At 41.4% G+C, this 24,549-nt stretch overlaps 1 protein-coding gene across 5 annotated transcripts in view; it reads left to right on the top strand.

Annotated features, from left to right (window-relative positions):
* Window positions 1–24,549, top strand: part of ADAMTSL3 (ADAMTS like 3) — a 516,054-nt gene that overhangs the window by 306,707 nt on the left and 184,798 nt on the right. For all 5 annotated transcript variants that reach the window (XM_056572133.1, XM_056572130.1, XM_056572132.1 and 2 more), the window contains exon 6: window positions 66–302. In XM_056572133.1, the coding sequence (XP_056428108.1) occupies window positions 66–302 (237 nt within the window). The remainder of the gene's footprint in view (window positions 1–65; window positions 303–24,549) is intronic.

The raw sequence follows: 24,549 nt of genomic DNA, 5'->3' as shown, positions 1-24,549 counted from the left end.
CATACGGTGTCATTCTAACACTCTTGTTTTCCTTTTGATGTTATACTTTTTTAATTTTCCCACAGGACTGTCCTTCTGAGGTTGGAGACTTCAGGGCTCAGCAGTGCTCAGCACACAATGATGTCAAGTACCAAGGGCAGTATTATGAATGGCAGCCAGTCTACAATGATGCCACTGCTCCCTGTGCACTCAAATGCCAAGCTGTGGGAAAAAACCTGATTGTGGAGCTTGCCCCTAAAGTCCTTGATGGTACACGATGTAACACAGAGTCACCAGACATGTGCATCAGTGGCATCTGCCAGGTAAGTGGTAACTCTTGTATATTACATATATTCACCAGTGACACTGATATGAATGAAAGGGGCAAATCTACACCAATGTATAATTCATCAAAACAATGCATTTGGGCCATTATGTTGACTTTTTCAGCTGACAATTTCCCTTATGCACATGGCCATATTACAGATTATACAGAGATATGAAGAGAATCTATGGCTTCATCCATGTGGAGCTGATTCTCCATGAATTCGGGCAACTTTTTTTCTAATTCATATTGACTAGCTATTGATGCCATTAGTTTCTGATCCCAATATATTGTTTGCAACCTAGACTGTCAACTGGTCAGACACCACTGAATAGTACTCCATTAGGAGATCCTCAGGTTAATCTCTGGACATTGTTGTCCCCTGTGAATTTTCAAGGGGGTTATCAACACTGCTCTCAATGAGGAGTAAACCTTTCTATGTTTAGAATGGAGTGATGGAGACAGCCAAGTTGATGTCTATGTCCTTAAAGGGGTTCTCTGCCCCTAGACATCTTGCCCCTATCCATAGGATGTCTAAGGGCGGAGATGTCTGATCGCGGAGGAACTTCGCTCCATGCTGGATGACTGGCGATGCGAGGTGGAGGCTCGCTCATGATGTATCCTTTGGATAACATGTCTAGGGACAGAGTACCCCTTTAATAGCATATCAGGCTTTTACGAAAGCACCAATAGACATCTGTTGGCCCATACTCTACCCTTATATGGCTCTGATTAGCATGGCATTGAGTATTATGTCATATAGGGGCACCATACAGTGGCATTTAGAGTGCCTCTAGATGTTTAAAGTGGAACTGTTGAATTGTATGCCTCTGTGCACACTCCATGCACTTCATTTCACACAATCAAATTTCAGAACGGAATTCTGATCAGAAATTACGGTGTAGCAAAGTCCCATTGCTTGCACTAAGATTCAGCTGCACAGTGCACACAAGGATAGATGTGGAATACTTTGGCGTCGATAGGGACGGCAATGTCCGCACTGTCTTCCGAATCTTGTCCGCCCTCAGAATTTCCAACAGTTTCCATAATGTGAACCCAGCCTAAGGTCTACCAATCAGAATATAATGCATCATTATAACTGTTATCATTAGTAAGTGATTAGGTAAAAACTTTAAATACCGTATATACTCGAGTATAAGCCGACCCGAGTATAAGCCGAGACCCCTAATTTCAACCCAAAATCCCAGGAAAAGTTATTGACTCGAGTATAAGCCTAGGGTGGGAAATACATCATCCCCCCCTGTCATCATCCAGACCCGTCATTAACATCCTCATCATCATCACCGCCTGTCATCATCCAGACCCTCATAATCATCACCTGTCATCATCCCCTTGTCATCATCCCACACCCCCCCTTCATCATCCCCTTGTCATCATCCCCACCCCCTTCATCATCCCCTTGTAATCATCCCACACCCCCCCCTTCATCATCCCCTTGTCATCATCCCCACCCCCCTTCATAATCCCACACCCCCCCTTCATCATCCTCTTGTCATCATCCCACACCCCCCCCCCCCTTCATTATCCTCTTGTCATCATCCGCCCTCAGTGGTCTTCAACCTGCGGACATCCAGAGGTTTTAAAACTACAACTCCCAGCAAGCCCGGGCAGCCATCGGCTGTCCGGGCTTGCTGGGAGTTGTAGTTTTGAAACCTCCGGAGGTCCGCAGGTTGAAGACCACTGCGGCCTTCGACATCATCCAGCCCCCTCTCACCCCCCTTTAGTTCTGTACAGTACTCACCTCCGCTCGGCGCTGGTCCGGTGCTGCAGGACTGTCCGGTGAGGAGGTCGTCCGGTGGGATAGTGGTTCCGGGCTGCTATCTTCACTGGGGGCGCCTCTTCTCCGCGCTTTGGGCCCAGAATAGAGGCGTTGCCTTGACGATGACGCAGAAGTACGTTGGCAATGAACGTACCTCTGCGTCGTTGTCAAGGCAGCGTGACTATTCTGGGGCCGGGCCCGAAGCACTTAGAAGAGGCCTCCCCGGTGAAGATAGCAGCCCGGAACCACTATCCCACCGGACGACCTCCTCTCCGGACAGTCCTGCAGCACCGGACCAGCGCCGAGCGGAGGCGAGTACTGTACAGAACTAAAGGGGGTGAGAGGGGGCTGGATGATGTCGAAGGCCGCAGTGGTCTTAAACCTGCGGACCTCCGGAGGTTTCAAAACTACAACTCCCAGCAAGCCCGGACAGCCGATGGCTGCCCGGGCTTGCTGGGAGTTGTAGTTTTGAAACCTCTGGAGGTCCGCAGGTTGAAGACCACTGCGGGTGGAGAGTTCACTCGAGTATAAGCCGAGGGGGGTGTTTTCAGCACGAAAAATCGTGCTGAAAAACTCGGCTTATACTCGAGTATATACGGTAAGCTTTCAACGTCAGGATTTTTTTTGGCTTCTGCTCCATTTCTCGCAAAATATTCAATATATTTTACAATGACCTTAAATAAAATAGTACAGTATTGTTGTCGACTGTGTCTGGTGGGGTGTTTTTCAGCAAATACACGGATTTGGTGATATCAGCCAATTAAATGAACCATTAAACGGACACCGCTTAAAATAGCAATTACGGTATTCATCATCTCCTGACATCAGAGTGGAAAAAATGACAGACTTCTCTTCAGTTTCAATCAGTAAGCTTCTCATACTTGGATCCTAGGTTGTAAAGTGGTGGTATGCATTGGCTAGCATCGGAATATTTGAGACTGCATAAAGATTCTGGGAGATATAAGATACTGCATGTAGGTTCATAAAAATGAAGCTGAAAATTCAATATTTTTTATGACCAGTTCTGTGTATAGATGATAGAGGCTAGAACAAAAGAATGCTCCTATAGGTATTTAAAGTACCAATAAAATAATAAAGGAACAGTTTATATACTGTAATTTGAATTATATTTTGGTTATATTTGGGAATTGAAATGTGGACCTGTGCACTTCTTAAGTATTGATTTCTTATAACCTTCTAACTTTGACCCCATGGAAAATTGTACAGTGACATTGTCAGACTTGACATCCGCAGTCAGCTGCCATGTTGGCAGCCTTAGCCTGTCATGTGATAGGAATGGAGCATTCTGAAACAACACAAGACAATGAGGGTGTGCTAAAAGACTATTGAAGGTGTAGGATGAATATTATTGCAGAGGTCAGCAAAGTCTGGGACATAACGCTAGCCTAAACATGTCAGAGTGAAAAAGCCCAACATGTAAGCTGTGGTCCCTTAACCTTTGAGCAGTAACAATGTGTTTTGTTTATTGGCCCAGTGAACTCTTTTTGCTGTGCTATTCTATTTATATGATTTTAGCTAAACAGAAAACTTAATGGATTAAACTCACTTGGAAGAGTATAAACATACGTCTTGCTTTTAAAACTTCCCAGAAACTTTTTTTTTTCCTGTCGTTTTGCAGCTAATCGTTTTTGCATTAGCATTTTTTGGCTATTAACTCTTGAAACTGGCTGAATGCTTTATTACGCTTAGGGTGAAATTGCTATTTTCTGGATCATGCGGAAGCAAAGAACAGACAGAAGCCGCACTCACCATCCAGGTCTTTATTGCGATCCGGTAATGTAGACGGTGGGAACAGGCGGGGAGCTGGGTGGAGGACAGGGACCCGGAACAAGCTGTTTGGTGCATCCGAGCGCACTTCCTCTTCCAGCAAGAGGAAGTGCGCTCGGACGCACGAAACAGCTTGCTCCTGATCCCCGTCCTCCACCCAGCTCCCTCGCCTGTGACCACTGTCTGCATGACCGGATCGCAATAAAGACCATGATGGTGAGTGCGGCTTCTGTCTGTTCTTTGTTTCCACATTGTGATTTCTGCTTGGCTATTCACCTCCGCTACAGGCTACATGTGAGTCTTGTCCTGTGTGTTGCTACACGTATCGGTTGCCTAGTTCCGTATGTGCCGGTGCTTCATCCCTCTTCTGCTAACTGCATTTTCTGGATCATAATTGCAACAGATTTCAAAATTTGCACCACAGTTTCAAATGACCTGCACCAAATTTTCACAGTGTAAGCATGGCTTAAGAGGACATGGCTTAAAATGCACCAAAAAAACGCTTGCCTTTTACTAAGCCAGTTAATAGGTGCTGCAGACTTGAGGTAGACAGTGTTAGATGTACCTGTGAACACTTTCTCAGAATTTGCCTGTTTTTGAAAAGAAATCTTCGCATTTTTCTCTAGCAAACACACATGACATTTTGGTGTGAAGGATAATAGTCCAATATTGTCATTTAAATAGATATCAGCAAGTGTGTGAAAATTATTAAAGGGATATTCTCTCAGTGCTTCAAGTATCCCTGCCACGGCCTACCCTGTGATCCTCTTCCTGGTTGCCGGGGGGTCAACGCATCAGACTGTAGCTCAGCTAATGGTTGGCTATAGTGGTGTCCTGCCTTGGCCAGTGATAGGCTGAGTGGCAGTGGGATGTATTGATCCCAGCCTCTGTCTTCTTCCTGGTGCCAGGTCCTATGACATCACACTGCCACTCAGCCAATTTCTGGCCAAGGCAGGGCACCACCTTTGTCTAGCAATTAGCTAAGCCGCAGTTTGACGCCTCAACCCCCAGTATCATGTACAACACTGAAATACCCCTTTGCAGAGGTCAACAAATTATTGGACAATATGGTATATTAAAAGGATATGCCACAGCTTACTGCTCACTGGGACCACCATTTCAAGGGTAAAAGCTAGAGGTCATTTACACCATCTCTGCTCCTTTACTTTTCCAATTAGGAGCTGTGTTGCACCTGTACAGTGCCAGGTCGTTTAATATTGTTTATCAAAGGAAACAATACAGAGAAGAACCTAAATCTAGATGGTAATTTAGGACCATTCTCAATGTACTGTATTTGGAATGGTAATATGAAAAAATATGTGAATATTTGCAGAGGGTTGAGCAGCGCTGCTTGTATAAAACATATAATATTGAATCCTTCATTAGTACTGGAATCATGACATGCTTTTGGCATGATCTACAAATGATTTGGCAGGTAGTTATACTTCACAGTAAGTCATCTAAACAAACAAATCCTTCTGTTGATATGGACTTCATTTCCTCACTGTCTGCGAGTAACAAATCATTTTCCTGGGAGACTTACTTGGTGAAACCTTAGTTGTGTCGACATCATAAAATAGGTGTTCAGAAATAAATTACTTGTCGTCTAAATATCATTGATGTTTAATCCTGTTTATGGGATGGTGTCCAAAGCAAGCTAAGCACTGAATCTAAGATGAGTTTAAGAAGCCTAGATTTTCTCCAGAATTCATCAGATTGCTTTTTTTTTATGAGCTAATATCCAATTCCTTTTGTTAATGTTACTTATTTTAAATTATACATTTACAAAAAATAATAATTCAAACCATTTATGGGGAATCCACACCTGCATATTGGGGAACGGATTGGGCAACATTACCTAATGTATTTCTATGATGGAAATTGAAATACATTCACTTTCTCAGCTGCTGCCTTTATGTCTGTCAAAGGTTGGTGGTTGGATTATTAGAATTTTTTTTATTTATGTATTGCCAACATGTTAGACAGTCTTTATTTTTTACAGTGTTGAAGAGGTTGTCCTAACTGGACACCCCAGTTTCTAAAACTACAACTCCCATAGTTCTTAAACATCCTACAGCTTTAGGAGTTTTCCCACATCTGTAGAGCCAAAGGTAGGAAAACACTCTACTACAACATCAGAGTGTAGGACTCCCTATAGCTACAGAAAAAACCCTGTAAGGATAGAGTCACTTTGCAGTACTCAGCAGAGCTACATACTGTATGGTCACCCATTCATTTAAATGGACACAATGTAATACTTTTTTTGAAGGGAAACATGTGGCCACTTACATTTTCAGCCAAGCGCCATGGCTCGGTAATTCTTTTTAGCCAGACAAAAGACATGTAGTAAAAGCCTTCTAGCTTTATTCTAACCCCAGTTTTTATAACTATTAAACGTACTGTTTTACATGGAGGAGCCATGAATCTTGGCAATGAATCATCCAGCCAGAACAGTGGCACAGATTTCTGTAGAAGAGATTAACAGAACCAAGTGTGTGGGCCAGATTGTTTTTGACAGTGCCTTACGTGATAATCCATGCCTCCACCATCTACTGCCAATGACTTGGATTATAGTTCTGCCAGTGTTCACAAGTGCACATTGCTGATATCTCACATGTTGTCATTGCTGTAAAATTGCCCCGATTTAGCTTCTATTTTCTTTACATGCATCTTGCCAAATGTGTTAAAGACTAGCCACAATTTCTTCTGATGTAGAGTAAAAAAAAAGGATTGAAAAACATACACAAATCAGACATAACATTAAAACCACTTGCCTTACATTTTGGAGGTCCCTCTAATGCCAGCAAAAAAGCCCTGATCCATTGAAGCAGACTTTTACAGTGGAGTCCTGTAGTTGTGAGGTGCGCCTTCATGGCTCAGACTTGTTTTTTTAGCACATCCCACAGATGCTTGATAAAAATTTACATCTGGGGAATTTGGAGGCCAAGTCAACACCCTGAACTTTACCATTTTCCTTAAACCAAACCTGAAAAGTTTTTATAATGTGGCAGGGCACATTTTCCTTCAGAAAGAGGCCATTAGGAAATACTGTTGTGATTAAGGGCTGTACTTTTGTTATTAAATGGCACTCCGGCCCTAAAACATTTAATCCCCTATCCAAAGGACGCTGGGGACCCCCGAAATCTCTCCTGTGGCACCCACCTGTGGCAGCTGCACAGAGCGAGGTTCGTTCCGTGTCTGAAGGGTCAAGACTACGGGGGCTGAAGCTTCCACAGGTGGGTGCCTGCATTAAAGATTGCGGGGGTCCCCAGCGATCAGACATCTTATTCCCTATCTTTTGGATAGGCGATAAGAAGTACCCCTTTAATGCCAGGCCCCAAGATTTCTTAGAACATTGCCTTGCATCCTGGTATAATTTTTGTTGTGTTAAGTAACACATGGGCACCTGATCTTCAGGATTGCCAGCCTGAGAGTGTTCCCGGGCCATCCTATAAGACTGATAGATTTAGCCTCCAATCAGGAGACTGCTAAAGCTGTCAGTCATAGCTAAAAGGTGGAGCTTTTTGAGCACCTTAGAAGAAGGTCCCACCTCCTGAGTTTTAGTGGTTGTGATCAGAAGCTTCAACAAGATTTAGCTTGGTCATGCAAACTGCATCACTGAGACATCAGGTGTGGTTGGACCTCTGTAGAGCCCTGCAGTAGTTTTCATAGCTCAAAACTGCAGACTGGTAAACTTTAATGTTGTAGCTGATCAATGTATAATACAATATAAATATAATTGCACAAAATATATGTTAATAACAAATAGGAATATGCTTGCCTTGCTTTTGTGTGTGAGTATTGCACAGCATCATTGTGAGTGTATAGTTGTTTGCATAGATAGTAATATAACATAAATCTTTCATTACATGTATTATTTCTCATGATAAAAGTGCACACTTTCAGGCATAGGCTTTAGTTGGCTGGTTTACAGCAGACTGGCACTTGTCTGTATTGTATTGATGTTCTTTTATGGGACTGCTGGCAGAAACTACTAGGTCTTTATGTTCATTGCCAAGGGGCAGAGTCATTGAGGGTCTTCAGATTACTCATTTTGATTAATACTGTTATATGGTTCCTTTACGTTTAGAAACTAACTTAAAAACATGCAATGCAGGTCTGGCACCATCATCCTTTGCTAGAGCCAGTACTGAATAGCAGGGGATGACAGAGTCGTGCCTACACTGCTCTCTCTACTGTTACCAGGGTTGTGTATCTCTAAAAAGCTTTACCAGATGCTGTGCCCAGTGCTTTCTGTCTCTGGCATCGCGTGCGGTGCCTGGTATTGCTATTTAGAGCAGCAGATTGCAGATTGCAGTGCTGCTGCCCATACAACGCTACTCTGTACGGAAAGCATAGCAATGGCCCTGCAGTTTTATCATAGAAGGGTTGTGGAATCCTTTATAAAGTGAAGTTTTCATGGGATTTGTAGTTTTTAGTATATTGTTGAAGGAACAAAAAAGAAGATTGCAGCAGCACACATTGGTCAAAAAAATTGAGGCTCTTAGCGCACTTTTTTGATCAAAAACGTGTCCCCCATCCACCACGGGGAGGTGGCCTCATTTAGGATGGGACCCTAACACACATTCTGAGCCTAACACTCAGATACCAACTCACCTCTGCTGGGCATATAGCCTCTGTCTGGGTGACATGCTGGATCCATATACAATTTAAAACACCATCTGTGAGAAAGGGGGAGGGGTGCACAGCTAAAGAGGGTGCCATTCCCCCCTGTGTAGTAAATACAAGCAAAAAGAAAAATAGCCAGCACAACAACCTAATACACGGGTGCCCGCTGCTGTAGCAGATACAGAGTATACAAAAAAGAAGATTGCAGCAGCACACATTGGTCAAAATTGTTGAATATTGTTGAAGGTACTTACACACTACACTCCCAAAAGTTGTGAAGCTACACAGCAGGGACCATGGATCCAGGTTAAAAAATAAAAAAAATACTTATAAATTACACCTAGGAAAACTACATTATTTAGTAGATACATGTCATTTTTGGTTCTTTTTTCAAATTTTTTTTTTTTATCCATGGAAGCTGAAGAGAGAAGTCTTAAACCAGACCCTGGATTATGAATCTTTTATTTTTACGCCTTTTCATGTCGTGATCACTCTTTTTTTTTCTCCCAATTTCCAATCTCTTTCCACTTCCTCTGCTACTTTCTCAGTTTGACTTTTGGAAAAATCAACAGAAAGAAAATGATTTTGTACTCAGGAGATCAGACATTACAAGTTCAGTGTCAAGACATAGAGACACCGCAACTGCTTTGTAAAAAGTTATTTTTAAATCCCCATAAAGTCACATAAGCTATTTTATATAGACCCTTTCCTGTCCAGTATTCACAACTCATATAATGTAGGTAGCTGCTCTACATAAAACAGAACAATGTAGAGTTTATATAAGGTGAAAAAAGATAAACTGTCGGGCAGATTACTCCTACATTGTATTAGCTTTCTTTTTATATAATTAACGGAACTCTAAAATTTTAAAACTGTGCAAAAATTACCCAAGCAATTCATACCTTATTTTTAGCCTTTTTTTAATCCTGTTTTGTCTCATATTACACTCAAGCCTAAGAAATATATAAAGAAGAGCACAGTAGAGAACAGTGTTAGTTCTTTTATATTTGCCCTAGGCAATCAGCTGCTTCCCCCTTGCCTACTCATAAGACTGTGTCTAGTTGTGAAAATACTTGCTGAAGCAGGAACCTCCCCCCACTTTTCTGTCTTTTGGAGAAAGTTACATTGTTTCCTGCCATCTTGGCTAAGCCCTGCTCTTTTTGACAAAATGGCAGCCATTAAAAGGAAATAACACTTATGCCTTCTGCAAGATTTCTGCTTAAAGAACATACAGAAAATGCTGCTGACTGACAGTGTGATGTCCAGGATCAGGCCAGCATATATATTTATTCACTTTATCCCAGGACAAGATCTGACAGCTGCAGCACCAGGGGAGTGGGGAAGATAAGCATGTCAGCTTTTATTGTTTAATTTCAGGAGGATGCATGTACAGTGGGGAAAAAAAGTATTTAGTCAGCCACCAATTGTGCAAGTTCTCCCACTTATAAAGATGAGAGAGGCCTGTAATTTTCATCATAGGTATACCTCAACTATGAGAGACATACTGATGAGAAAAAAAAATCCAAATCATCCAGAACGGCACATGGAGGTCCCCTCACCTGCCTCCACCGCCTTCCACAGTCTTCTGCTCCTGTCTGAGATCGAACAGACCAGAGAAGTATATAACAGATAACACAGATCAGTGATATGCCCTATGCATAGCACTGAACAGTATTAGCAATCAAAGGATTGCTATAAATAGTCCCCTATGGGGACTATTAAAGTGTAAAAATAAAAGTAAAAAAAGTTTTTTAAAAAAGTAAAAAAAAAAAAAGAAAAATCCCCTCCCCCAATAAAAATGTAAAATGTCCTTTTTCCCCCCCATTTTACCCCATAGTGTAAAAAAAAAATTAATAAACATATTTGGTGTGGCCACGTGGGTAAATGTCCGAACTATTAAAATATAATGGTATTGATCCGCATGGTGAACAGCGTGAACGTCAAAAAAATAATGTGCAAAATTGCTGCTTTTTTTTGTCACATTCTATAAAAAATAAAATAATAAAAAAATTCATAATAGTTTTATATACACAAATGTGGTATCAATAAAAATCATGACGCAAAAATTGAGCCCTCATACTGGGATAGAGGGATTTTAAACATACTACCGTATTTATCGGCGTATAACACGCACTTTTTAGGCTAAAATTTTTAGCCTAAAGTCTGTGTGCGCACTGACGTCATGCGCCGCGCCGTTCAGCGCATAGCAACGACGCCGGGGACGCACGCCGGAGGCCTACAGCAGCGCGGACCCGACTCAGGTAATTATGCCACCAGGGATGGGGGGAGACAACGGGGCAGCGGCGCCGGCAATGGGTGCCGCTGCCCCTTCTCTCCCCCTGGCTGTCGGCGCCGCTTCTCTCCCCCTGGCTAGGGGGTGAGAAGGGCCGACAGCAGCGCTCTAGACCCCAGGAAAGGCAGGGGGAGAGAAGCGGGCAGCGACGGCCTCTCTCCCCCTGCCTTTCCTGGGGGTATATCGGGGTATACACGCGCACACACGCACCCTCATTTTACCATGGATATTTGGGTAAAAAACTTTTTTTACCCAAATATCCTTGGTAAAATGAGGGTGCGTGTTATAGGCCGGTGCGTGGTATACCCCGATAAATACGGTAATTTGTTTTAAAAGTTTGAGATTAAAAATAGAAAAGTATGTAATAAAGAACACATTACATTTTTACCGTAAATTGTACGGCGTGAAAACGAAAGCTTCTAAAATTTGCGGGTTTCTTTTTAATTCCCCCACACAAATAGAATTTTTTTTTGGTTGTGCCATACATTTTATGGTAAAATGAGTGATGTATTAATGAAGGACAACTGGTCACGCAAAAAACAAGCCCTCATACTAGTCTGTGGATGAAAATATAAAAGAGTTACGATTTTTAGAAGCCGAGGAGGAAAAAATGAAAATGCAAAAATAAAATTGGCCTAGTCCTTAAGGTCAAAATGGGCTTGGTCATTAAGGGGTTAAAGAATTTATTTGCAAATTAAGGTGGAAAAAAGTATTTAGTCATCTAGCAAGATTTCTGGCTCTCACAGACCTGTAACTTCTTCTTTAAGAGTCTCTTCTGTCCTCCACTTGTTACCTGTATTAATGGCACCTGTTTGAACTTTTTATCAGTATAAAAGACACCTGTCCACAACCTCAAACAGTCACACTCCAAACTCCACTATGGTCAAGACCAAAGAGCTGTCGAAGGACACCAGAAACAAAATTGTAGACCTGCACCACTGATAATCTCCCTGGATCTGGAGCTCCATGCAAGATCTCACCCCGTGGTGTCAAAATCATCACAAGAACGGTGAGCAAAAATTCCTGAACCACACGGGGGGACCTAGTAAATGACCTGCAGAGAGCTGAGACCAAAGTAACAAAGGCTACCATCAGTAACACACTACGCCGCCAGGGACTCAAATCATGCAGTGCCGGACGTGTCCCCCTGCTTAAGCCAGTACATGCTCGGGCCCGTCTGAAATTTGCTAGAGGGCATTTTGATAATCCATATGAAACCAAAGTAGAATTTTTTTTTGTAAAACTCAAATCGTCATGTTTGGAGGAGAAAGAATGCTGAGTTGCATCCAAAGAACACCATATCTACTGTGAAGCATGGGGGTGGAAACATCATGCTTTGGGGCTGTTTTTCTGCTGAGGGATCCTGTGACTGGTCTGTGTAAAGGAAAGAATGAATGGGGCCATGTATCGTGAGATTTTGGGTGAAAACCTCCTTCCATCAGCAAGGGCATTGAAGATGAAACGTTTCTGGGTCTTTCAGCATGACAGTGATCCCAACCCCCCCATAAGAAGCATTTCAGGTCCTGGAGTGGCCTAGCCAGTCTCCAGATCTAAACACCATAGAAAACCTCTGGAGGGAGTTGAAAGTCCGTGTTGCCCAGCGACAGCCCCAGAACAACACTGCTCTAGAGGAGATCTGCATAGAGGAATGGGCCAAAATACCAGCAACAGTGTGTGAAAACCTTGTAAAGAAAAACATTTGACCTCTGTCATTGCCAACAAAGGGTGTATAACAAAGTATTGAGATGGATTTTTTTGTTCTCATTATGTCTCTCATAGTTGAGGTATACCTATGATGAAAATTACAGGCCTCTCTCATCAATACATTAAAATGTAACTTTTATTGCGCTGTATGAAATCAGGAAATCATTAGAAAATCACACTACTGAAGAGAAGGTGCAACAAAACACAATCAACAGCCCCTGGAGTACAGGTAAAGACCATGGGTTCTACTAATGGGTTCTACATCTGAACTATGGTTCAGATGTGTCAAGCGTGTGTGGCACAGGCAGCCAGAGAACAAAGACAAGTGTATTTTGCCTACAGACAAGCATAGTGATGTGAGTGTTATGGTCTGGCCTGCATAAGTGCTGCTGGCACTGGGGAGCTACACATGTACTGTGACATTCTGAAGTAGAGAATCATCCCCTTCCTTCAGAGACTAGGCAGCAGGACCGTATTCCAACATGATAACAACCCCAAACACACCTCAAGGACAACCACTGCCTCGCTAAAGAAACTGAGGGTAAAATGATGGGCTGACCAAGAATGTCTCCAGACTTAACTCCTATTGAGCATCTGTAGGACATCCTTAAAAGGATGGTGGGGGAGCTGAAGGTCTCTAACATTCACCAGCTTTGTGATATCATCATGGAGGAGTTGAAAAAGGCTCCAGTGGCAGCCTGTGAAGCTCTGGTGAACTCGATGCCCAAGAGGGTTAAGGCAGTGCTGGAAAATAATGGTGGCCGCACAAAATGTTGACTCTTGGGGCCCAATTTTGACATTTTCACTTAGGGGTGCACCTATTTTTGTTGCCACTTATGTGAGATACTGTATCTGAATCTATGGGTTGCTGTGTAGAATTGTAACTTGGGTATACAAAATCAGCGTTTTAGCTTCTTCTCAAGGACTAGATATGCTAAAAATGGATGTGGATGTGGTTGAAATTTGATCGGTAGGAATGATAAATACTAAGATATGGAGGTACTCAATAATATGACAAAATTTGCCCGAGAATAGAGCCAGAGAGTGATAATCAGTGGACAAACTGGGAGTTAAAGCCCATTATCAAGGACTTGATAATACTAATGTGGTTGTAATATGGTAGAACTGGTAATGAATAAATGAAAATTGGATAAGGTTTCTAGTAAGATAAGATACAGGGCTGTTAATGTAGTCAGTGTAAATGCAATTGAGTATATGAGAATGTGGTATAGTATATGTCTGTTAGTGTGGTGAATTCAAGGGTGCAACTATGCATAATGAATCTATGACTATGTCCAAGGTACAATGTTACTTTATTGGATACAATGTAAAAAACAATGTTAAAAAAAGGTAACAATTGATAAGAGTGCAGGATCCTTGCACTCTCTAAAGGTTCAGATACAATATCACATAGCAGCAATTCAATGGTTCAGTTAAATACCGTTATACAGACACCTAGCAGCAATTCAACAATACAGTAAAACCTCTTTAGTGGACTAAATGCAGGGCAATTAGAGGTGCTGGGGGTGCCTGCAGTGCACTTGCAAGTGCTGGAGACCCCAAACTGCGAGCCCACTGTTCAGGTAAACTAGCGCTGCTGACAAAAATGGTAAAATAGTCCTCCAATAGGTGAGCTCGTGGGTACAGCAACAATCAATAGTCTGGTAGAAACAAACAAGACCGTGGATTAACCAAATGGCAAGATAGCGCGGCGGCTATTGATGTGATGAACGGGACGGCGGCCGTTGGATGCTGGCAGAGAGCGGCACTGCGGCCGTCAGAAGCTGATAGAACTGCACGGCGGCCGTCAGATAATGTACTTGGTACAATGTATCGCTTACCCTCGGATGTGGCAGTCCTCTCACCTCCTGGCCGTGATTGCGGTGGAAATAGACTGTCGGCAAACAGTCCTTTTCAGAGGTGCAGGTCACATTGGAGTCAGGAGTCGGGTATAGCGGTGGTGAGCGGTGGTATTCAGATAAGTCCTAGGCGTGCACTCTTGGTCTCTACGGCCTCCTCTGTACGTCGTGTCCAGTGGTGCATGCGGAGGGGATAATGATAGTTGTCGGCAGTGGTGTAGCAGTAAAGAGTTAGTGCTAGGGTGCTGGTAGTGATATTGATAAATAATTGTAAGGATCAGAGGCGTTTCGGTCCACCAGGGACGCGTTTCGGTCCACCTGGGACCTTCCATAGGTTCCAGACTATTGATTGTAGCTTGACAAAGGCTACTACTGCCGAAACGTTGCTCTCGATGTGGGGTTAATAAAGACTACCGAGTTTCTTTGAAGATCCTTGACCTGTCTGGTGCTGTGATTTTGGACTGCTTGTACAAATATCCTGGGCTGGCTGCCTGGGCAACCACGGGCACAGAGGTCGAACCCCGGTGCTGTCCCACCACCTTCTTCTATCTAGTTGAACAGCTATATATGGTGATAAGACACATCTTGTAAGTATTGTTATACTGATACCGCTTGAAGTGGGTTGTAATTAAACATTTGGCTTTCAGCTCTAAGCTCTAAAAGGAACACATTCCTTTTCTTATTTACACTTCTCTTTTTTGGTCCCTGGCCAGGACAAACATATGGACATTACAGCCACTATTCAGCTTTAGAGCCAAGCCTTCTATCTCAGTAGAGTATTTTACTAAAATGTTTAGATTTCATTATTTTTGTAATATTTAGCTCCATTATTAGTAGGTGTTTTGTCTTCACTTCTATGTAGAGGATGTAAAATCCATCTTCCCTAGGCTAAAAGCCTTTTAATTGCTCCCATAAACATTTATATTTTCACTTCTGGCCTCTAGAACATTTGTTCTTTAGGTGTCATTCACAGCAAACTTCAATTCATGTCTTTTGATCAACTTGTAGTTTTTGCTAAAGATTGTTATCTTATTCTTCAGCCTTTCGGGCACGTATCAAATAGTCTGGCTTTTGCCAACACATCTCCTGATCCTGTAATTTAGAAAAATTTATCAGAACTGGTGAAAATAATATCTTAGTCAAGATGAAGAAGTAAAATAAACTAAATTTGGGAGAGATGACATCACTATGAGTTGTTCACAATGTCAGCATATTAATAACACAGATGTAATGAAGTTCAGGGTCTGAAAAGCGTTGGGTGAAATTCATTGCAAATATTGATAAGGAACAAATATAGTCCAGACGATAATGTCCAAAATACTGTAGGCAAATATAGTCCAGACAATAATGTCAAAAGTACTGTAGACAAAAGCTTACAATTTTCGGTTGAGGATAGCTATTCTATTCCTAGCTTTCAAACTCTTAATGGAAATCTATCACCAGTGTCATCTGCACTACTAACCTGTCGGTACCGACAGGTAGTACAGGTGACCCTGATGACAACGGTGCTCACCTTGTCCTGTCCCGTGGTGGGGATCTTCGGTAATCTCCATTAGTTCCGCTCTGGGCCCCCGGCTTGGGGCATGGGCGGAGCTTACTGACGTCATCGCTGCTGCGAGACCCAGCACAGAGCAGCAGCGGTTTGGGGCATGGGCGGAGCTTAGTGACATCACCGCTGTTGCTCCCTGCTGGGTCCCGCTGTGAGAGAACAGCAGCGGTGACGTCACTAAGCTCCGCCCAGGCCCCAAGCCGGGTGCCTGAAGCGGAGCTAACGGAGGAGATTACTGAAGATCCCTGCCACGGAACGGGACAAGGTGAACACCGTTGTCATCAGTGTCACCTGCACTAAGTGTCAGTACCGACAGATTAGTGCAGGTGACACTGGTGACAGATATCCTTTAAATGTATTTTTTTTATTGAATCCTATACATCAAATTCCCTTTATATGTTTATAGTTTTTGATATGAGTTTTAATATGATTACACAAAAGGAAATAACCAGGTTTTTAAGGGCACTAACTGTATGTTGACCTCTCAACAGTCTTGACAATCATGGATAAAAGTGGTGACTTGCGTGTATTTGACTATAGGCAGATTTTTGTGGCCTGGAGGTGAGGTGTCAGTATTACATCAGCATCTAAAACAGCTTCACTTATTAACTGTTTCCTAACCATATATCAAGAATGTACCAAGACTGAATAAACCATGGACAGACACGTGACTGAAGATCCCTCAGTAGCAAGTCACGTGTGGTTGATCCAAGAGGTGAGTGCCGGGTGGCATGTTTGATATTTCAGAAACCCCGTACCCCCGTTGACCAACTGACCCAGCAGTATAACAGCAGACAAGTAAGAAAATTTTCCATAATGACCATGTGACATACCTTGTTTGAATTTGTATTCAGTAGCCAAAGACCGATAAGGGTGCCCCTGACGACTTTGCATCATCACAAACAATGCCTCACATGGGCCAAGGAAAACTTCCATTTACTGTTGAACTATATTGATGTCCACATCTGGCATAAACAGCATAAAGCTGTATCTCCTGGGTGCACGGTTGTACTTGAACAGACAGGTGATAGTAGTGTCATGGGCTGATGAGTGCCCTGTGGTGTTTTGCCACTAAGACATTAACCGGATAGTATATCAATATTAGATGTTAGAGTGGAGTTTTAACTCTGAGCACCTCCGACGAGCAGCTGTTTGAAGTGGTCATGGTGACTTTTTATATTGGGTGTACAGTGTTCATACTTTTTAAAGCAACTTTGCTAGATATTGAAACATTGTCCTATTCAAGTAAATGTTCTGTATACTACAACTCTTTTTCTGACAGGCTAGCCTTTGCTTCTCATTTATGTTACTGAGCTTTGGTCCCATATAATCCTGTTACCAGTTTATCTTTTTTCCTCCCTTTTAGTTATTTTCTGGTAGATACTGACCAAACCATACCAGAAACACACCTGCTGTTTTGGAGATATTCTGACTTCTATCCATTCCAGTCTTGCCCTTGTCATGGTCACTCAGATCTCTGTTTACCAATATTTCCTGCCCTCAACACATAAACTTCACAAACGGACTATTTACTTGCTGCCCAGAAGAAATAATCAATGGGGGAGAAGAATAAAACAGCATGCAGTAGAAATCTGGTACAATTTGCACCACAAAATAGAAAATTAGTTTTAGACACTTTTTCACTTGCTTGACGTAGGGGTGGGACTTACTGAAACGTGAATGCGGCTTTAGTGAAAGGGTCGTAGCATAAAGGGGTATTTCGGGCAAAAACATTTCATCCCCTATCCTTTGGATGTCTGATCGCGGGGTGCCCGCTGCTGGGACCCCCCACGATCTTCCTGCAGCACCCTTCATTCTATACGGAAGCTGTGTCTCCAGTTTCGGAAACTTACGGGACTGGGGGCATGACATCACGCCACGCCCCCTCCATTCATGTCTATGGGAGGGGGTGTGGGGCCCCCCACGATCAGACATCTTATGTTTTATAAAATGTTTTTGCCCGGAATACCCATTTAAATGCATCAAAAATGTACAAACATTGGGCATAAATATTTGTTATGTAACTAAGACTACTAAAATATGTTGAAAACTTATACTAAACAGTCTAAAGATACACCAGGTTTGAAACATCTTGAGCCACTGATTAACAATCTGGTCTGTCTAGTCTAAGTTTACACTATCCAAGAATTAGACAGTTTTTATTAGACTATTTATTTCATTTTCAGTGATTTTAATGTTATGGCTGATCATTATATACTGAATATTCAGTATATGCATAAATGTATCAGAAATCCTAGATGTGCCATCCAGAAAGCCTTGTCAGTACATTTACAGTGTGCAGACTAGTCCTCATGAGAGTCATGCCCTGACAAATGACTGTTGCCAGCAGAGATGTGATGAGGTTCCTATTAACCTCTGAGTTAAACATGAAAGTCCCTCATCTCTGCCCTCTAGTGAGGGGAGACTGACCTGCGTAAAATCTCTGGAGAGCTTCATCATTCATTAGAATTGGCATTTTATCTTACCTCATATATCTGTTTATTTATCCAGTCCCTAATCCTTCTATAATTTGGGTGAAAATTCACTGAAACCCTGTCCGGTTTGGAATAGTGAGTTGTTATCAGATGAGTTTAGGCTCAGCTTGCAGTAAAACTCATACTGTAGAATGACATCATTTAGGCTGGTCTGCGAGGGAAAACAAATATATGTTTCATCTGAATGGGGCTGATAACCTCATTTAGCTTTCTATCCATGGGTCAATAGAAGTTCACATAGTCATTTAGGAACCTTTTTATGATGTTGTTTTTAAAAAGTCATCTGTAGTATGTCAGCCATAACTTTTATTTATTTTTTTTAGCAGAAAAGTCTCCTTTGCAGAATAGTGACTTCATATAGACTATTTAGAAACCTTCACTATGGCTGTTTCCAATATGTATGGCAATTTTAAATTCTGATTTAATTTATATTCCAATATTTTTCATAACATTCTGTATCCATTTTGTTCTTTGGAATAACACACAATCCTTAGACACAGTTACGAAACAGGTACTCTGAACATTCAGTACTGCAGCCGTCTACAGGTAATCGGGTCTACACAACCACTTTACTGCAAAATTTCAACAAGCAAACCTGGAGAGCGTGGCTTCGGCTGGGTGTATGCCGACATCAGTCAGCGAAGTTACTCACACACTTAGTAGCTTTCTCATTAAAGGGGTATTCCAGGAAAAAACTTTTTTATATATATTGTGACGATCCGTCTTGGGGATTAGCTCTGGGATCGTCCTGGACCACGCCACAGGATGCGTTTCTTCTCAATAAACCAGCAAACAAACGCTTATAATGCAAATCTGGCACCTTGCCAGTTTTATTAGACAGGTTGCAGGGAAAGAAATAAACAAAAAGCAGGAACAAAACAAAATCCTAGACCGTCTGGTCACTGACTAAACAGACCAGCTTGTCCTGACTAACAACCGCTGAGCTTCCCTCAGCCGATTAAACATATGTCCCCTGCAACCTTCTACTCACAATGTCACTCTCTTTGAGCCCCTCATAGCTCGGGTTGTGTACTCCTCAGAAGGCTCTGTCTCTTCCCTACAGCCCACATGCTGTCTCCTGGGAAGAGCCCCCATTATACTGAGTCTTCATCTCATATACACCTCCCTTCCCTCCTGCCTCATTACTTAAGAAGCAGGTGAGAGCTTCTGCAGGGTGAGCCAAGGAAATGCACTCTTTCCTTGCCACACTGCCACATAATATATATATATATATATATATATATATATATATATATATATATATATATCTCTACTGGCTCCAGAAAGTTAAACAGATTTGTAAATTACTTGCTGAAGTTGAGTTGTTCTTTTCTGTCTAAGTGCTCTCTGATGGTACGTGTCTTGGGAACTGTCCAAAGTAGAAGCAAATCCCCATAGCAACCTATTCTGCTCTCTGCAGTTCCCGAGACAAGCAGAGATGTCAGCAGAGAGCACTATGGCCAGACAGAAAAGAACAAGTCAACTTCAGCAGCTGATAATTATTGGAAGGATTACATTTTTTTTTATAGAAGTAATTTACAAATCTGTTTAACTTTCTGGAGCCAGTTGATACATAAAAAAAAAGTTTTTTCCTGGATAACCCCTTTAACGTCTTCTTTTTATTTCAGTTTCAAAATTTCACAAATGGTAGCGATGACTTCAACAACAGATGTCCGATCTTATACAGGTCAGATGGACAAAGAACTGTGCTCCATTCTGCCGCTCGCGGCAGAATGGAGCACAGATCTTTGTCCATCTGACCTGTAAAAGATCGGACATCTTATGTTGAAGTCATCGTTACCAATTGGGAAGTTTTGAAACTGAAATAAAAAGAAGACGTTAATGAGAAAGCTACTAAGTGTGTGAGTAACTTCATTTTTGTTCTTTTACTGGTCTCTAATTCACTTACATAGAATTAAATTATAAAATCTCCAGCCATTACGGTAGGGAAGTTAAGGAGTTTATTACATACAATTTTTCTATATACGGTATGTAGTAAGCTATGAAGCTCCTCTTGGACACTTTAATATAAATGTATAAAATAAAGTAAAATACAATATGTGGAAAAGTAGAAATCAATAAGGGATAGTTTAAGTGTTAGAGTTGTTTTATAGTAGATTAACTAATAAGGTATTTTCCATATTTAATCTATTATACCCAACTCGACTCTAACACATAAACTAACACTTAAATACCTTAACTCCTGGCTTAGCCTCTGCATATTAAACCTTCCTTAATGCTTCTAATTTAAAATGTAACATTATATGGTGTACCAAAGTTCTTTTAGGATGCTGTTTTCTCTGTTTTATTCTGTATTTTCATAAAAATGTAGAAGCCAATTTACCATATTGGGAATACAGGTATGACTCATTAACCACAAGATTTTATATATATATATATATATATATATATATATAAAATTAAACATGTAGATTCAAGTATAGAGCCAAGACATGAATGGATCCCAAAAGAAGGGAGAGGAAACTATGTCTATAGGAAATATTAGAAAGTTTTATTTCTCTCTTTCTCCCTTAATGTTAAAATACTGAATTAGACTGCTCGTTTGGTTTAGACAGACTGAAACATAAGTTCTGCGTCAACAAATATCAGAAAAAATATCAAATAATTATTGAATCTGAAAATATCTGACAGATGGAAATAAGGCAAAATGTCACAAGACAGCTCTACGGATAAGACCATTTTGATTTCACACATCTATTGATGAATTCTACTGCAGATATGACAATGCATGCCATACATTTAAGGGGTACTCTGGTGGAGAACTATTTTTTTAAAATCAACTGGTGCCAGAAGGTTAAACAGATTTAAAAAATCTTAATCCCCCCAGTATTTATCAGCTGCTGTATGCTTCAAAGGAAGTTCTTTTCTTTTTTAATTTATTTTCTGTCTGACCACAGTGCTCTCTGCTGACACCTCTGTCCATGTCAGGAACTGTCCAGAGAAGGATAGGTTTGCTACGGGGATTTGTTCCTGCTCTGGACAGTTCCTGACATGGACAGAGGTGTCAGCAGAGAGCACAGTGGTCAGACTGAAAAGAACAATTAAACTTCCTCTGGAGCATACAGCAGCTAATAAGTACTGGAAGGATTAAGATTTTTAAATAGAAGTAATTTACATATCTGTTTAACTTTCTGGCACCAATTGGTTAAAAAAAAATATAATGTTTTCCACCAGAGTACCCCCTTAACTCCTTCATGACAATGGACGTAAATGTATGTCATGGTGCCGTGGTACTTAACGCACCATGATGTACATTTACGCTCTGCCATGACTGCCAGGGCCCCGCCAGTAATGGCAGACATCCGCGATTGCGTGGATGTTTGCCATTAACCCCTCAGATGCTGTGATCAATACAGATCACAGCATCTGCGGCAGTGTGGTACTTTAAATGGATGATCGGATCGCCCGCAGTGCTGCTGCGGGGATCCGATCATCCAGCATGGTGGCCGGAGGTCCCTTCACCTTGCTCCGGTCGTCTCCCGGGGTCTTCTGCTCTGGTCTGAAACTGAGCAGAACAGAGCAGAAGATCACCGATAACACTGATCAGTTCTATGCTCTATGCATACCACCGAACAGCATTAGCAATCAAATGATTGCTATAAATAGTCCCCTATGAGGACTATTAAAGTGTAAAAAAAAGTTAAAAAGTTAAAAAATTTGAAAAATGCCCTCCCCAAATAAAAAGGTAAGACGTCCGTTTTTCCCATTTTACCCCCAAAAAAGCATAAACAAAATAATTAATACACATATTTGGTATCGCCGCATGCATAAAAGTCTGAACTCTAAAAATATATTGATAAAAATGTGTAGCTCACTTAGGATATGGGTAAAGTGCTCGAGGTGATGCCCCCACCCAATGGGCCTGAAACAATATGAGAAGGAATGTATGTATATACCAGTCCTCAAGAGCACAGGGGATGTAGTAAAAATAAAAGAGAAAAGAGAATAGGGAATATGTGGATCCAGATGATTAAATTAAAATAAATTTATTATGTGGAATAGAAGGTATATAACCGATCACCTAGCAGGGCCCTTGCATCAGGCGAAAGGTATATTCCTAATTGAATAATACTAATACAGGTAAAACAGTAAAATAGCACAAAAAACAATTATAAAATGAATATCTGCTGTAAAAAAAAATGAATGAAGAAGATGGTGGATTTGCAAAGAGTCTCTCTTGGTTATTAAAGCCTCTTTCAATTAATGTACAAGGACCAAGTCCATCAATCATGAATGATGTACCACAGATATCACAAATGTCAGGAATACCCTATTACCAAAAGCATCAGAAAGTCTCAATGGTAATAGCGCTGATCGTCAGTGGTAGATCGTGGGAATCACATCAATTATAAGACCTAAAACTATGTTGCGATCTTGGATACAGTGTAGCAAATTAGTGTCAGCGATGAATCGCGGTGCACAGCACCACTCACCCTCCTTAGTGAACTTGTACAGCCACGTCCTGTAAGAGCGATGTCTTGCTTGTGTTGCGGTGCCTGTCTGTGTTGCGGTCAGGGTGAGTGGTTCTCCGGGGGACTCCGAGTGTCCAGGACTGGTACGGAGAGGCGTCCGGCCTAGTGGGAGGGTATCCAGGAGCTCTGCCATCCGGGGCTGTGAATGAATGGCTGACAACAGATTATCCAGTATAGTGAACGGGGTAAACGTAAAAAAAAAAAAATAAAGTCCAAAATTGCTGCTTTTTTGTCACATTGTATTAAAAAAAAAATTATAAATAATTTATAAAAAGTAAAACCTAAGCAAATGTTACCGATAAAAACTGCAGATCATGGCGCAAAAATTGAGCCCTCACATCACCCCGTTTACGGAAAAATTTGAAAGTTATAGGTGGTTAAAATAGGGCAATTTCAAACATACTAATTTTTTTTAAGCAGTACAATTATAAAAAAGCATATAACATGGGTATCATTTTAATCGTATTGACCCACAGAATAAAGAAAACATCATTTTTACTGTAAAGTGTACAGCGTGAAAACAAAATCTTCGCAGATTTGCTTAATTGCGTTTTTCGTTTCCATTTTCCCACATAAATAATATTTGTTTGGTTGCGCCGTACATTTCATGGTAAAAAAGTGATATAATTGCAAAGCACAATTAGTGATGCAAAAAACAAGCCCTCATATGGGTCTGTGGATGGAAATATAAAAGAGTTATGATTTTTTAGAAGGCAGGGAGGAAAAAACAAAAATGCAAAAATAAAATTGGTCTGGTCCTTAAGGCCAAAATGGTCCTGGTCCTTAAGGGGTTTAATGTGGTTTCCTTAACCCCATTCCCAAGCAAAATTTCTGCATGGACGAAAAAATCAGCAAGAACAGTTATCATGCAAATAATTCTGTCACAACAGACCTTTAGTCTTACCACTATGTGGTGACTAAATAATATTACCATACTGTTTCTATGTGTGTAGGGGGTTTGGGGGCGGGGGGGGGGGGGGGGGGTAGAGAACACTACTTTTTCTACCTTTTTCCAATTTATACAAACTCCCAATCTTGTGTTTCTGCCCAATTTACACCTATTTTATTGCACATGCTGTATTGCACATTGCCCCCCAAATACTGTACTTTAAAAATAAGGCTGTCATAACTATACTTACCCATCCTCAAAAAATAGTGCCACACAGAACAAGTCCCTAAAAACAATAATCCCAATTAGATAGGGCCCCAAAACTAATAGCAGCAAACAGATGTCTAATATTGTACCCCAGACTGTATTAGTGCACCACACAGTAATCAATATGTGAGAGTAATTACACTGCTCCTCATAATAATAATGCCTACCTTTGTGCCCCATTTACATACATGCAATAAAGCCCCCTACAAAGTAATAATGTCCCTTTGACAGTACTGCCCATATCCTTTCCCCGTTCCTTGTCCTGTCTTGACATACAACATAAAGAAATTACCGGTTAGGTCAATCACTGGTTGACGTGGGTCACTGCTTCCTCCATTGCATCAATTATGATACAAAGGGTTGAAGCAAATAACCAAGAAGAGTCCATGCAACTGATGACAATTAGGTTAAGTTAATTCTTGCTAAGATAAAGTGTGTTAAATGTCTGACTTTCACCACGTGTAAGATCCAGATTTTTGTTAGCCGTCTATGGCTGGTC

Source organism: Hyla sarda, chromosome 4, assembly GCF_029499605.1.
Source record: "Hyla sarda isolate aHylSar1 chromosome 4, aHylSar1.hap1, whole genome shotgun sequence".
Taxonomy (NCBI): Eukaryota; Metazoa; Chordata; class Amphibia; order Anura; family Hylidae; genus Hyla; species Hyla sarda.
Note: the sequence above shows the minus strand (reverse complement) of the source record. Positions and strands in the feature narration are given on the sequence as shown.